This window comes from Arachis stenosperma, chromosome 1 (genome assembly GCF_014773155.1).
Source record: "Arachis stenosperma cultivar V10309 chromosome 1, arast.V10309.gnm1.PFL2, whole genome shotgun sequence".
Taxonomy (NCBI): Eukaryota; Viridiplantae; Streptophyta; class Magnoliopsida; order Fabales; family Fabaceae; genus Arachis; species Arachis stenosperma.
The window spans coordinates 1,696,404-1,711,254 of NC_080377.1; the positions used below are offsets into that span (position 1 = coordinate 1,696,404).

Here is a 14,851-nt window from a genome sequence, read left to right on the forward strand (position 1 = left end):
TTTCAAATACAAATATAAAAATAACATTCCAATTCAATTATTATCTTAAAGGGCAAAACTTGTTCCGCCCCACTAAAATCCGCCAAAACCTGTCGATTAGACGGTGCAGGTTAGACTGTCTTTCTTATTATAATGATCTCAAATTTTTAACCTGACTCACTTTTTTTCGCGAATTACGCGAGCCGGCCCAACGAATTTCGCCATGTTTGCCGGCCGTAGTCTAAATACACAAATGTAGGTTATAAAAATAAGTTGATTATACCCAGATAAGAATGTCAATTTGGTACGACTACACTCAAGTATATCTTCATATATCACTTGTGTACTCATGAAATCAACTTGATCTACTTGTATCTTTTCAAACCCAGGATGTGGAGTAATAGTCCAAAATAGTTAAGTTTGTATGCCAATCTGAGAAATTCTAGCTTGAACTTGCTCCAAGGAGGGTATCTTGGCTCAATTTCAAGGCATAGGCTTCTATGCATTACTGCTTTTTCATGGCTGAATGTGTCAAAAGAATACTTCCCATGGTACCTTCCAAAACCACTTTGCCCAACACCTCCAAATGGTAGTGTATCACATAAAAACTGCACATACATGTAAATAACTAAATATACGTTTATGAGTTTATCTAAACATTTAATTTACAAAATTTTATGAGATCGATTAGCACCATTTTAAACATAAAAACTAAGGTGCACACATATGACCTAAAATTGAAATGAACCCTACTACGTAACCGGAAAAGTGGAAACTCAGGTGCAGTCGACTTCGCATGAAGTTGATATTTGAGAGCCGTTAGATGAAAATTTAGTCAAATCAGTCAAATCATCTAACGGCTCTTAGATATTAACTTCACGTGAAGTCGACTCTACCTGAGTTTTCACCAACCGAAAAATGCAAATTAAGATAGAGAATTACTTGAACCATTGTGTCATTAAATGTGACACTCCCAGAGGAAGTTTCTGTAAGAATCCTTCTCTTTAAAGTCTCATCTTTGGTGAAGGCATAAATGGCAAGCGGTTTTGGCCTTGAATTGATAAACTCGATACTTTCCCCAATTTTATTCACCTGTCCATATCATAATTAATTAGTTCAGTGATAAAGTCACATAATATGTTGAAGAATTGAAAATACAGATCAGAAGAAGAAGAATGTTTTGTAATAAAACTGCGATTGGAACAAGTAGCAGTTAGGCAGAGATACTAATGTTTTTTTCGGTGGAAACTCCGGTGCAGTTTATCTCACGTGAAGTTGATAACTGAAAATCATTAGATGATTTGATTGATTTGACTAAATTTTCATCTAACGGCTCTCGACTATCAACTTCACGTGAAGTCGACTGTACTTGAGTTTTCACCTTAATGTTATCTGTTGTGTCTTCCAAACAATACTGAAGTTACTCTTAGTTCTCACCGTGATTATGGGAAGCAATGGACCAAAAATTTCTTCAGTCATTACGTCAGCATCTAACGGAGGATCAAGTAAGATTGTGGGCTCAATGAACCTGAAAAGGTAGAAAGAAACTAATGAATTGAACCAACTTACCTAATCTATTCATGGAACTACTACATAGATTGGAACAGAGGAGGAGACTGCCATTACAGGTGTTTTTCTTCTACCGAGCCACCATGAACAATGGAAGCTGCAACAAGAGGATCTTTAAGAAGATTGCAGAGTCTCGTGAAGTTCTGCTTGTTTACTATTCTGGAAATCACCTTTGACTCTAATGGCTTGTCCCCATAAAATCTTCTAATTATCTTCTTTAACAGTTCTACCTAGAATTTAACAAAAACATTGTTACTGTTGCTACGGTTAGAAATATAATCACTCATATATATTAATTTAAATCGAGTAAATATCCAACTCGGTCCTTATCTATTTTTACGAAGGACAAAGCGATTTCTATCCAAAAAAAGGACACTACGATCTTTAACTTTAGGTTTATTTGTATTTTGTGGGGGTTACACAATTAAAGGTAAGAGTAATAATAATGAGGATGAAAAAAGTGTTAATAGCAATGGTAATAATTGATTATATTGTTGAAAAGATTTTTGTAGGGGGTTTAAAAGTTAAAGTTCCCACAAAATACAAATAAAACTCCTCACAAAATTAATTTTTGTTATTATTTAACAATTTTTTTAACAAAAGAATCTTATTGTCCCAAAATAAAAAGATTGAGTACTGAAGTGTCCATTTTTAATGACAAAATTTTTTATGACAAAAATCGCTTTCTCCTTCATAAAAATGGACAAAAATCGAATTAGGTCTTCATTCGTTTGAATTAAAACTTTAACAAACTTTGCTTGTATTGATTCCGAAAGGCAATGTTTTAAAACAAAAATACTCTTTACATTAAAGATAAGTGTCTATATATTTGTGTATAAATATATTTATTTAACTTATTTTAAATGTGTATTTTATATTTCGACGTATATTTTATCAAATGCAATATATGTTTAAAGCAAGAAATTATTTCAGAATAAATGGCAGTTACCAAATGAGAAGAGACTTTCTCCTCAACAAGCACATAGTCTATCCCAATGCATGCCTGTCCGCTGCAAGGTCCCCATTTCCCTCCTACGATTCTTTTCACCGCCAACTTGATCGATGCCATTCCCACAAATACAAAAGCCATGTTAATCTATATACACATCTTGCATAACAATGAGATGAAAGAAAGTACCTTAAAATCTGAAGGATTAGTCAGTGAATCAAGAATAGCTGGGCATTTTCCACCCAGCTCTAAAGTAACCGGAGTCAAGTTCTTTGCTGCGGCCGCCATCACAAACCTTGCTACCCGTGGACTTCCTGGATACGTCCAAAAGCGAAACATGAGTCAACTATTACCAAAATGAGTTAATAGTCACGAAAATTAATTTTGTATAGAGTTGTCAAACATAAATAACGTTGTCATAAACTCACTTATATCCAAAATCAATTCTATAAAATCAAGTTTATTCAAATTCTAGTTTAACAGACGGCAATCCAAACACAGATATAATGGTTGATTTGGTGGCTATTTTTTATATGCACATACTATTTTTAAAGAAAAATATAGGTATACAATGAAAATACTAAACAATATGAATAATAAATATATCGGATGTTCATGCAGATGGTTATTCTAATATTAAGATTTAAGTGGATATGTTATTTAGAAGTATAAGTATGTTTTGATTTGATTGGTAGTTGTTCATATTGTTTAAGAAAGTTATTGGTTATCTAGCATAACCCTATTTTTAAACATGAATATGTATAATGTAAGAAATTAATTTAGGTATATATTCATGATGCCGTATAAAATTTTATTCAACTATGTTAAGTATATATTAAAATTAGTTACTAATATAAAATATATACTAAAAATAAATTAAATTATGTAATTATACATAAATATATGGTAACTAATTTTAATAACTGATTTTGATGTTTAAATAACATTCTTGAACTTTATCAGCTAGCCAATCTTATATATTGACACAGTTTAATATAAGAAGCACCAAGCAAAAGGCATTAGATTACTCCATATACATGATTAAATATCTCTATATGTAATAATTAAACGAAGTTGAGTGTTACCGAAAAGAATAAGGTACCAGTGAAGAATATTTTGTCCCATTTGTGTAGCAGAAGTTGTTGAGAAACGGCTGCACCTCCCTCAAAGACCCTGATAGCATTAGAGTCCAAGTAGCGAGGAATCGTGTTTGCAAGAAATGAAGAGCATGCTGGAGCTTGCTCTGAAGGTTTTATTACAACAACGTTTCCAGCAGCTATGGCACCGATTAATGGATCCAATGCCAGCACTGCATTCACGCATACTCAAATTAATAACCACTTGCTTGAAGAATATATGCCACAAAATTAAAACTTTCACTAGATATCTTTAATTATGATCTATGCTATTCTTTTTTAAATTTTGTAAATACCAATAATAAAAAATAAATAACTCAAAGTTAAAGGTAGTTCACTTTTTGTTGGTACTAAAACCTTTCATCAAATAAGCATAGAAGGAAAAAGTCAAATAATGAAACTAAAAACAAAATCAAAACGTTGATTTGGTTTAAAAGAAAAGTGTTAAAGTTATGATAATCAAAATGTGTAAACAAAATAGTTCTTTGAAATTACTATGAACTGTTGCAACAATTCGAAAAAGGAGAAGAAAAAAATTATTTTTATTCAAATCAAAATGAAGGGTAAAAAGATGAAAAATTTGAAGGCCAAATTTAAGATCAAGGGTGCTGATCTTGTAAGTACTAAGAAGACATCATCAACTCCAAAAACCACCAGTAAGGACAGCAAGAACAACTCAAGCATTCATGATTCTACTTTTGTAACATCGCGCCACTTCGAGTTTTAGAAGTATTCGATTACCTTTATACAAAAGGGAGTAATGCCAATAATTGAAGCTAAGGAGTGAGAACCGAATTTCTGAGTTTTTCATAAATTTCAAACTACTTTCATTTTCTCTTTCATGTTATTACTTTGAATATTTTTTGTAATGTCATGGCTTGCATCACTTGCCAACCACTCCATCATTCTTGTCTTCAGATATTGCTTTATTATGGGTGGCTTAGAGAAGTTTGCTTTGCCTATAAATAGAGTAAAATTGGAAGCTTAATACACACCAAAAAAACACAAAGCAATAAGCTAAAAAGCATCTCTTCAAAAGCTTTCATGTGTGTGTGTATTTTTTTTGTTTTGTGAGTGAGTTCTCTTCTAAAATAGTGAGTGTAATTAGAATTTGATAATACTCTCTAGTATTCACTAGATACTACTAATAATAGTAAAAGATTGTCTCGCTGTGATACACTATATTGTAACTATCAGTGGATATTTTTGGAATTTTTTTACGTTAAAATATTGATTTACTCTCTCTATTTCTTGATCTATTTTGTTAGCGTATTAATCCTGTCACTTTTTAGGTAAAATTATTTAGCTCGTTTTTGCTTTGACTCTGTCTTATTCCTAACAAGTGGAGCCACTTGGTTTTAAGGGGAAGGTTTAATTCTTCGTATGCTTTGTGGTTGCAGTTTTGTCTGATCTGTTACATCAGAAAAAGAATTTTAACTTGATATAAGATGTCGGTCCAAAAATTTGAAGTAGAGAAATTTAACGGTTCTAATGATTTCCAGTTATGAAAACTAAAGGTGCAAGCTTTGCTAGCTCAGCAAGATATAGCAAAGGCGTTTGATGGAATAACAAAATTGTCAAAAACATTGTTTGATGATAAAAAGGCAAATACAATGACAAAAGAGAGAAGTACAATCCATTTATGCTTGGCAGACAATGGATGAAAAAATTGTTGATTCATTGTGGAAGGCTTTAAATAAAAAATATTCTGTCAAGGCCTTGTCCAACAAGTTGTACTAAACAAAGAGGTTGTATACATTTAATTATTCAGGAGATAAATCTGTGAGAGTTCACATAGATGACTTTAATCAAATGATATCTGATGTTGCTGCAGCTAGAATAAATGTCAAAGATGTTGATCAAGGTATGAGCTTGTTGATGTCACTTACTCCGTCATATGATCATTTTTATGATATCATGTTATATGGTAGAAAATGTTAAAGATGCACTATTGACAAAAGAGCATCAGAAGTTAGTATTTGGATCCACTGCATCCTGCTGATGGGTTGTTCATGATGAGAGGTCGCAGTCAAGCAAGAGTAGATTGAAGTCAAAGTCTCGAAAGCACAAATCTATAAAGTGCTTCCATTGTCACCAATTAGGACACATTAGAAGACTTTATAGGTGAGGGAGACTTTTGAAGGTATTCAAAGGTTCCATGGTTGTGATGGAAGGAAAGTTACACGGAAGGATCTACATATTGCAGAAAAGCATAGTAAGCAGAAGTAATGTTGTGCTATCCCCTAAAAAAAAATGATAATGCATGCAAATCAATGCTTGTTATCCTAAAGTGAGAAGAAGAAAGAATTCATCCCAACACTTCAGGCACTACTCAACCTGAAGAAGAAAGAGCATATGAATCCAATGATAGAGAGTTACTGGTGAAGAAACCAGAGAAGTATTGCTACTAGCAGAGAGAAGCGACAAGTTCAGAAGCCAAAAAGATATCAAGATTCATCTTCTTGTGCATTTGACTCAGTGGAGGCACATCCTATAGCTTTTGCATTGGCTATGGCAGATGACGTGGTAGGAAATAAACCAAACTCATATCGTGAAGCAATTCATAGCATGGAGTCAAAACAGTGGCTAGCCGCAATGAAAGAGGAGAATGTGTCTCTTTATAAAAATCAGACATGGGAGGAAATAAGAGGTTTGATGCATTTATGATCAGTATTGGTTACAACAACAAATATGATAATTGCATATACTTTAAGGAGCTTCCAGATGGTTTAAGAATTTATCTGTTAATATATATCGATGATATGCTAATAGCAGCTAACAATAAAGCTGAAATTAGCATGTTAAAAACTCAGTTTGAAAAGGAATTTGAGATGAAGGACTTAGGCACAATAAGAGAAATTTTGGGAATGGAAATTCATAGAGAGAGGCATCGTAGTAGACTATGGTTGACGCAACAAAATTATGTTTGTGCTACAATGCTTCAATAAATTACCAATTGTTCCGGTTCACGCTTCACACACACAAATTAGAAATAATAAACACTTAATGATAATCTATCATTTTAATTCGAAAAGTGAGTGAAAACTAACAATAGTAGATCAAATATACAAAAAAAAATCAATTTAGATCATTTTTTTAAAAATTAAATCCTTTTTTTTTTAATGAAGTCTTATTGTAAGTGTCTTAACAACATATTTTGAAAATAATACTCTCTCTTTTTTAAAATAATTGTTGTTGAGTTTGAAAAACTTGAATTATTATGATAATGAAACATTATTAAAATATTAATTAAAAATTATTAATTTATTAATTGCTTCCAATTGGTTGTATGATGGATTTGGTTTAGTGTGCGGGTGAAAAATAAAATTATTTTTTGACTCAAGTAATGAAAGTTCAGTTTGGTTACTAAACATGCTTAGCCCAATAATAGTTGTTCTCTTCAAGTGGCTGAATATTAAAAGAGAAATAAAACTAAAGGAGTTCAAGTATCTCAAAACCCAATATTAATTGTTCATTTCATGTGGCTAAAAGGCAAAAGAAAGTCAAAGTGGCCCAAGGATGCCATACGTTAATCACAAAAATAAAAGGGCCCAATTTTGTTGAAGCATGTTTTGATTACTAATTCACTTTGGTGGAATCCAAATTTTAATCAAATTAAATGCATGCTTTCCACGGTTACTATCCCCTCTTTGATGGAATTCAAATTTTATGAACTAGCTTTAATTGCCTTGGTAACATAATAAAAGAGAAAGTATAAGTGATATGACGGCATTAATTGATTACACGTTACTAGGGGAAGTAGGGAATTAACTCATTTTAATTTCATTCATCAATTCCATTGAAAGCTTTTCTCCATTTTCTCTCTTCTCTCTCTAGTTTTCGGTCACATCTATCAGAAAAGAAGATGGAAGGAAGAAAAAGCTATTAGAGGAAGAAAGAACAGAAGCTAGAGGAAGCAAGCGGCCAAGGTGATGATGGCTCTTGCAAAAAGAAGATCTACAGTTGGCGTGGCTGAGATCTTTGCCACTAATGGTAAGATGTGGTGAAGAAGCCTCAAGATCACCATGCCTAAAAATGGAAAAAATCCATTTCAGTTAGAGAAGAAGATCTCTTAGGTGAGGCTCGTTTCTACTTTTTGTTCACCCATCACAAAAGGTAGCTACTGTAGCTACGTGAAGGAGAAAGCAAAAGTGGAGCAGATGGAGCTGTTAAGCATCAAGGGTTCATTAAGGGTCAGAAATCTTTCTTGGGGACCAAGTCAAGATGAAAGACTCAGATTGATGAAACTTGATGAGAAGGGGTGAGAAAGAGGTAATTGCATGTTGGTTTTTGCATTCGTTTTCCTCTATCTTCTCTCTGTCCAAACCGGTTTTGATGTTGAAGAAGAAGAAGTTGGCTCGGTTGAACCATTTCAACTTTGAAAGCTTCCCCTTCTATAATAAAGGTGAACGGCCAAGGCATGAGACAAGGAGAGAAAGCGCAGAGTTCTCATAGCTACCCAAGCTAACAGAAGTTCTTCTCTTTTAATGTGTTTCATTTTGTATTTTCTTTAGCTTTGTCTGTCTTGAGTCTCATGGTAAAAAAGGCAAATAGTGTGAGGTTTGTAAGAAAAAGCCAGTGAGCAGAAAAAGGCAGAGGATACAAAATTAAAGAAAAAACCATAGATGTCTTAGATGTCCTTCGTACATCTGTGTTGTGTATCATGATTCTGTGGGAATTCTCTTACAAGTTGGGTTAGCACTTAGCAGTTGAAAGTTTGGTAGGTGACTAAGTCAAGTTCAGTATTGGGGATAGATTCTAGATTTGTCCCGGATAGGAAGGATAGTTCCTAAAGAGAATTGGTGTCTATAATCTGCATGATTATAGTGAAATTCCATCATTGTTGTGATGGAGACTGGATGTAGGCTGCATTGCACTTAGCAGTTGAATCAGGATACTTCTTGGTGTGATTTTCTCTTTCTCTTCTACTCTATTTCTGATTCTGTTGCGTAGGAGACAAATTTGAAAAATATCTCCTCACTAGTTATGAGACAAAAAAAAATGTCTCTTGACAAGTGACGAGACAAAAAACAAAAATATCTCCTAAAGTATTCTTAAAAGGCAAAAAGTGTTACTCAGCAAAAAAGGGATTAAGATTTAATCCCCATTCTCTTAGCCACTGATAACCATTAATTGTTTTTTTTAAGTGCATATTTTTGTCAAAATATATTTTTCCCTAAACCTACGTTTATTTACAAACACATGACATTTAATTTAGATATGAATACAGAAATACAAAATCATATTTCACAAATGAGATGTAAACTATTTTAAGATACAAATTAATATATTTTGTGTATTTCTTATCAAAAAAAATATAAAAATAATAGACAAAGACACACTTTATTTTTTTTATTTTTTTATTGTCACTATCAATTTTTTGTAATTACATTTTTTATAATTCTATTTTCCTTTCTAAATTGTGTGAAAAAAATAAAAATAAGTTGAGTTTTTTATTATTTATTCTATTTTATATTTAATTTATTATTAAACAAAATATAAAAATATTATTTTTAATTTTTTATTATATTTTCGATATCTTACCTTATTCTCAAAACCAACTAGCACAACTTAAATAAACTTCTAAAATAAAAGAGATAATTATTTTAAAAAGAAAAAAATCTTTAAAAAAATCAAATAAAAATATAAATTTTTTAGACCTTAAAATACTATTTATTAGCTAATTCCTAAAAATAAAACTAACAGGGGAGAACGAATGAAAAAAAAAAATGCATGGTGCGAATATTAGATTAAAAATTGGCAAGTTATATTAGATAGAATCTGAAATTTTGACACTCACTGATTGGGAAGTTCCAAGAAGAAAATATGAGAACCACACCTAGTGGTTCTGCCAATACTTCTCCTTTTGCTGGGAAGAAAAGCAAAGGTATATCACTCTGCAACCTCCAACGAACACACACAAATATTAATACCTCATAAATGCATCAAATATATTATATAGTTCGTCCCTTTATATACATCATATACTTCTTTATAAACCACTATATTTCTCTTCTAAATACAAATAGTAATTTATTCTTATTTTAATTTATTCTAAATATTTTTTATTTATACAAAATGCACTTCTCACAATTAATTTTTTTAAAAAATTTAAAACTAATTCAATTATAATTTCACAACTTTTAACACAAATAAAACATAAAATTTAATTATTAATTCTTAATTATCATATATTAATGCTAAATTAATCTTAAACTTCTTAAAAATTTAATTGTAAAATATATTTGATATAGATAAAAAATTTTAGTAACAATTAAAATAAAATAAACTTAAAAATATTTTAGATTTTTTTAATAAATTTTAAAAACAAAAAATATCTTATAAAATTATAGAGCTTGCTAGCATAGCACTCAGATAGCATTATTAACAAATAAATATAATAAGAACCTGCCTTTTTAGGGGCCATCCATTTCTCAACGCAGCTCAAGGAATAGGTGGCTGATTTCCCAATCGCACCAATCTACAGAAGGAATAATAATCAATGACCAATAGAAATTAAAACAAATAAAGGAATAGAAAGAATCCATAACTACTACTGCAATCACAAACGAATCATTATCTGCTGTAAAGTGAATATATAAAAATACTTAGAAACATTTTAAAGTGTTTTAGACTTTCAGTGATTTTAATTACTAATTTCAATGATATACCTGCAACATTGGTTCATTGAACTGTTTTACGATAAAAATCTTTTATTGAATTTTTTTTAATATAAATTTTCAAAAAATATAAAAAACATTTGACTAACCAGTAACTACCCTGTCTTTTATATTATTTTCATGCATCTTGTTTTTAAATAGTTATCAAACTCAAAAACGTTAAACTTAAGAAAAAGTATTGAGTATTAATATATTATCTGTTAAGTTATTGCTAACAATAATTAATTATTATATTTTATTATTTTAAATATATGTATAAAGAGATATATTTAAGAGATACATTTATAAAAATATTTTTATTAAACATAACTATAAAAAAAGATTTAGATTTTTTAAATTTTGAATTTTATAAAATAAATGGTGAGAGATCACACTTTACCCTCTAAAGTGAAATTGAAACTTTAAAAAATCTAAATCCATAAAAAAAATACTTTTATTAGACACATCCACAACGACACTTTCATTAAACAATGTCTATAAACAAGAGTTGCTAGTAGAATCCTTGTTGGTAACGTAAAGGGATTATAAACTTAAATAGCAAAAATAAGCCGTAAAACTTGATAATAAACTGATCAATTTATTAATTAACCTCATCGCGGAAAGCTTCAACAGGATGCTTCCCAAGATCTTGGTAAAGAGATTCAGATATGGCATCTTCATTCTTGTGAACAAGATCAAGAAGAGCTGTGAGCTGGTTCTTCCTCCATGTAACACTTCTTGTGCTTCCACTTCTGAAATATTGCCTCAACTCTCTCACGCTTTCTTCTAAAAATTCACCGTTAATTTCCATTATTGCCACTTAGCCACTCTCCTCAGTATGACAAACAACCACTAGAACTAACTCTTACTTCTTTTCTTCTCTTCCTTTCTATTTATGTTTCTCTTTTCTTTTCTTTTCATTTTTTTATTTATTTTCTTCCTCTCAACGGCAACCGAGAATTTCCTATGGTGGGGCTGGCCTCATAAATGACATTGTTGATGCAATCACCTAACGAATCGACCTCGTATTCAAGAGAGAAAGTCTCAACTAGTAGGGTGATGCATTATTAAGTATATTTAATGTGCATTTTAAGACTAGTTATACTTGGTTTGTTTGATATAATTATATAAGTAAGATAAGCTGGTCTTATAAGCAACTTATTAGGGATTTAAAGCTCAACTTATCCATGCAGTAATAATAAGTTTTTAAATGGAGTATAAATCTATGATAGAAAAAAGATAAATTGATATTATAATATTATATCAGGATTTTTATAAAAAATATTTTATAATTCATTTATTGTTAGAAAATTAATATATAACAATTGAAAAGAGAAAAATAAATCCCAACCAAACGGGACAAGTATTAATTCGTCGCGAATTTAGTTTTATTTAAAAATGGCAAAAAAAATCGGCACACTTGGAGATTATCCGCGATGGAGAGGTTAACGGGACTTGCAAAATTTTTATGGGAATGGAGACCTACTCTCATGAATAAGTAGAGATTGAGATACTTGTTCTACAGAGATCTGCAAAAATTTCACGAAAAAGATTTACTTTAATATTCTTATATATATAAGTTATGTAAGTAATTCTAATTTATTTTATTTTTATATGTTGAAAATTTTATGTGTATGTTATTATGTTAAATTTATGTTTGATTTGATATATTTAGTTGAATTATATAAGATTTTATTATGGTTGTGTTAATTATTTTAAAAAAATTAAAATTTAATAATATCTAATTATTCATAGATATCCATGGGCCACGGAAAGAAATAAACGGGGACCTGTAGCGGGGATGGGGCAGGGATGGAGGATGGGGGAGGGGTCTTCGCTCCTATGGAGACTCATTGCCATCCCTAGTTCCATCTAAGTGTTTGCCATTGATTCCATGCACAAGTTATGATTCGAATTATTGACACTTACTTAAGCAGACTAGTGAACTAACAACTAGACAAATCTAAATTGGTTATATACATACATACATACATTCATATTTAATTCTGGTATGATTTCTAAATAAAACAGGGAGACTTTGCTTAATCAATTCTGTTGTAGCATCCATTCCTTTCTATCATATGCAGATATCCTATTTTTTAAATTGGGTTTGCGATAAATTCTCTTCTATGATGAGACAGTTCCTTTGGAAGGATCAAGTTGATGGCGGAGGTCTTTCTCTTGTTAATTGGAGGATGGTGGTCACTCTAAAAAAAATTTGGTAGCATGGGTGTTAGAGATCCTGCATGTACTAATATATCTTTACTTGGTGAATTGGTTTGGTAATTTTTTTATTGTCAGGACAAGTCTTGGATTGCTCTATTGATGGCGAAATATCTGAAGAATGATGGAGTTTTAGATGGCCCTATTCCTTGCAACGTTTCTCATGTTTAAAAGAATATCTCAAAGGCTTTTGATACACTTAAGGATACATTCTCTTGGTGTGTTGGGTCACTTGATTAATTATTTTGGTTTGACAAATAGAGTATTGAGAGCCCAATTGCTCAAGATGTCCCTTTTATTCATATATATAACGCTGATTTAACTATTAGAGATGTTTGAAAAGATAGCAAATGGAATCTCCATGATGTTTTCAAGATTGAATTTCGTTCTTCATTTTTAATGGTTAGAAGTATTGAAAAATATTCTAGTTTTGTCTTGGATTCTGTTATTGTTTTGGAAAATTTAATATTGGAATTAACTTGAAATTATTTATCATAATATTCAACTTGACTAAGAATAGTATTTTAAAAGTTGTGTGACTTTAAATCAAAACTGTTCTTAACCTCTTCTCTTAACTAGTTGACCAAGAAATTGACAATTAATTAAGTTAAGAGAAATTAAATTACTAAGTAATTAAAATTTAATTATAAATAATTTTTTGTGAAAAGATTTTTGCACGAGTCAAAGTAAGAAAACACAAGTATTGCTTTTTCTAAGATTAAATATCTTCGAAGCTTTTAATATCCATATTCTTAATTATTTCTCCAAAGTTTCTAAGCCTTCTCTCATTCACAATCAACAATCTTTTTCACTATTCTTTGCTCTACTTCAAGATTCATAATTCTCTTGCCAAGGTTTGATCGATCTAATTAGAGATTCAATTAGATGTTACTTGATTCAATCCGTTATTCTTGTGGAAACAATATCTACTCACCTTTGTATTACTTAAAAGTGATTTGATATACTTGCTAATATACAAACATAACACTTTTGCCTTATCAGATATTACGATAGACTGACTAGCTTGATTAAAATTGTCATCTCCTGCTTTTTTTCCAAATAAATTTGTCTAGTTGTTCTATTTTGGATATTGAAATTTTCATTATCTATTGGGCTTCAAAAGGTAGGAAGATATGCCTAATTAACTATGCATTCCAACTTCTTCCACCTATATGCATAAGATTTGACACTATTAAGTCTGGCTCTAACTGAATTTTGGGAGGATGGGGAGCTCCAGGACTTGAAACAAATTTGCTTTGGTAATTGTGGATTTTTTCATATTTTGATATTTCTCTTGTTTTCAACTCTCCAATATTTATCCCTTTCCAAAACTCTTTTTGCTTGCTAAATACTCCTCCAGCTATGGCTTGGTGCGAATACTAAGTATGAGTTTAGGTAATTTTTCCTATTGTAGTGCTTGCTTCTAATGATTTTAACTACCAAGCATTCTGTATTTTTCATTAATCTCTAGCCTTGTTTTGCTAAGAGGGCCATATTAAAAGCCTCAGTATTCTCCCTGAGTCCTAATCTTTTATTTTGCTCCGGAACGCATAGTTTGTCCTATTTCACTTGGTGAAAATTTCTTTTTCCATTCTTTGCTCTCCAGTAAAATTTGTTTATCATGGTTCCAATGTTATAGCATAGTCTACAGGGTAGTCGAAAGCATCCATTAATGTACGTAAGTATTGCTTGAGCCACTCATTGATCAACATTTTTTTTTTTGGTCTAGTCTCATTGATCAACATTTGTTTCCTTGCTTTGGACAAAAGTTTTTTTTTCACCATTTGAATTTCTTTCAACTTGCTCTTGGATATAGTCAAAAACCCGCTTCTTGGATCTACCTACAAAAGTTGGCAGCCCAAGATACTTAGAGTGTTTTTCTACCGTCTTAATCACTAGCCAATCTAGGTCCAAAAAAAAAAAAAACACTAGCCAATCTTAAGTGATCATTTGTCTATAGTAAGTATGTTCAGATAAAAATCGAGTTGGGTTAGTTTAGTGGTTAGTTCACTAGTTCGCTTAAATAAATGTCGGAGTTCGGATCCTGCCTTGTGCATGCAGCAACTCATTGGCCAACGACAAACTTTTAAATAAAGTTCAGTGCCGCAACGGATTAGTTATTAATCTCATGGATTGGGAGATACCGTAGAAAACAAAAAAAATATGTTCAATTAAAAGATAACTCGAATTTCTCTAGATTAATTCTTTATTTTGATACATTTTGGTAGAAAAATATAGTTTTTTTAACCGTTTGTATTGTCCGATTTAATTCTCTAATAAAAAAATGTTATTGTCTGCAAAAAAATATGATAAATCTTTAGACTATTTTTTGCTAT

General features: G+C 31.0%; 1 protein-coding gene across 1 annotated transcript; it reads right to left on the reverse strand.

The window, feature by feature from the left end:
* Nucleotides 1-11,145, reverse strand: LOC130969945 (aldehyde dehydrogenase family 3 member F1). Its single transcript, XM_057895870.1, has 10 exons — nt 10,903-11,145; nt 10,046-10,114; nt 9,434-9,530; nt 3,600-3,806; nt 2,687-2,811; nt 2,498-2,602; nt 1,606-1,778; nt 1,417-1,507; nt 922-1,071; nt 1-587 (listed from the first exon to the last, which is right to left on the reverse strand). Exons 1-10 carry the CDS (start codon nt 11,101-11,103, stop codon nt 345-347), a joined length of 1,461 nt encoding a protein of 486 aa, XP_057751853.1. The 5' UTR covers nt 11,104-11,145; the 3' UTR covers nt 1-344.
* Between the last annotated feature and the right edge of the window lie 3,706 nt (nt 11,146-14,851).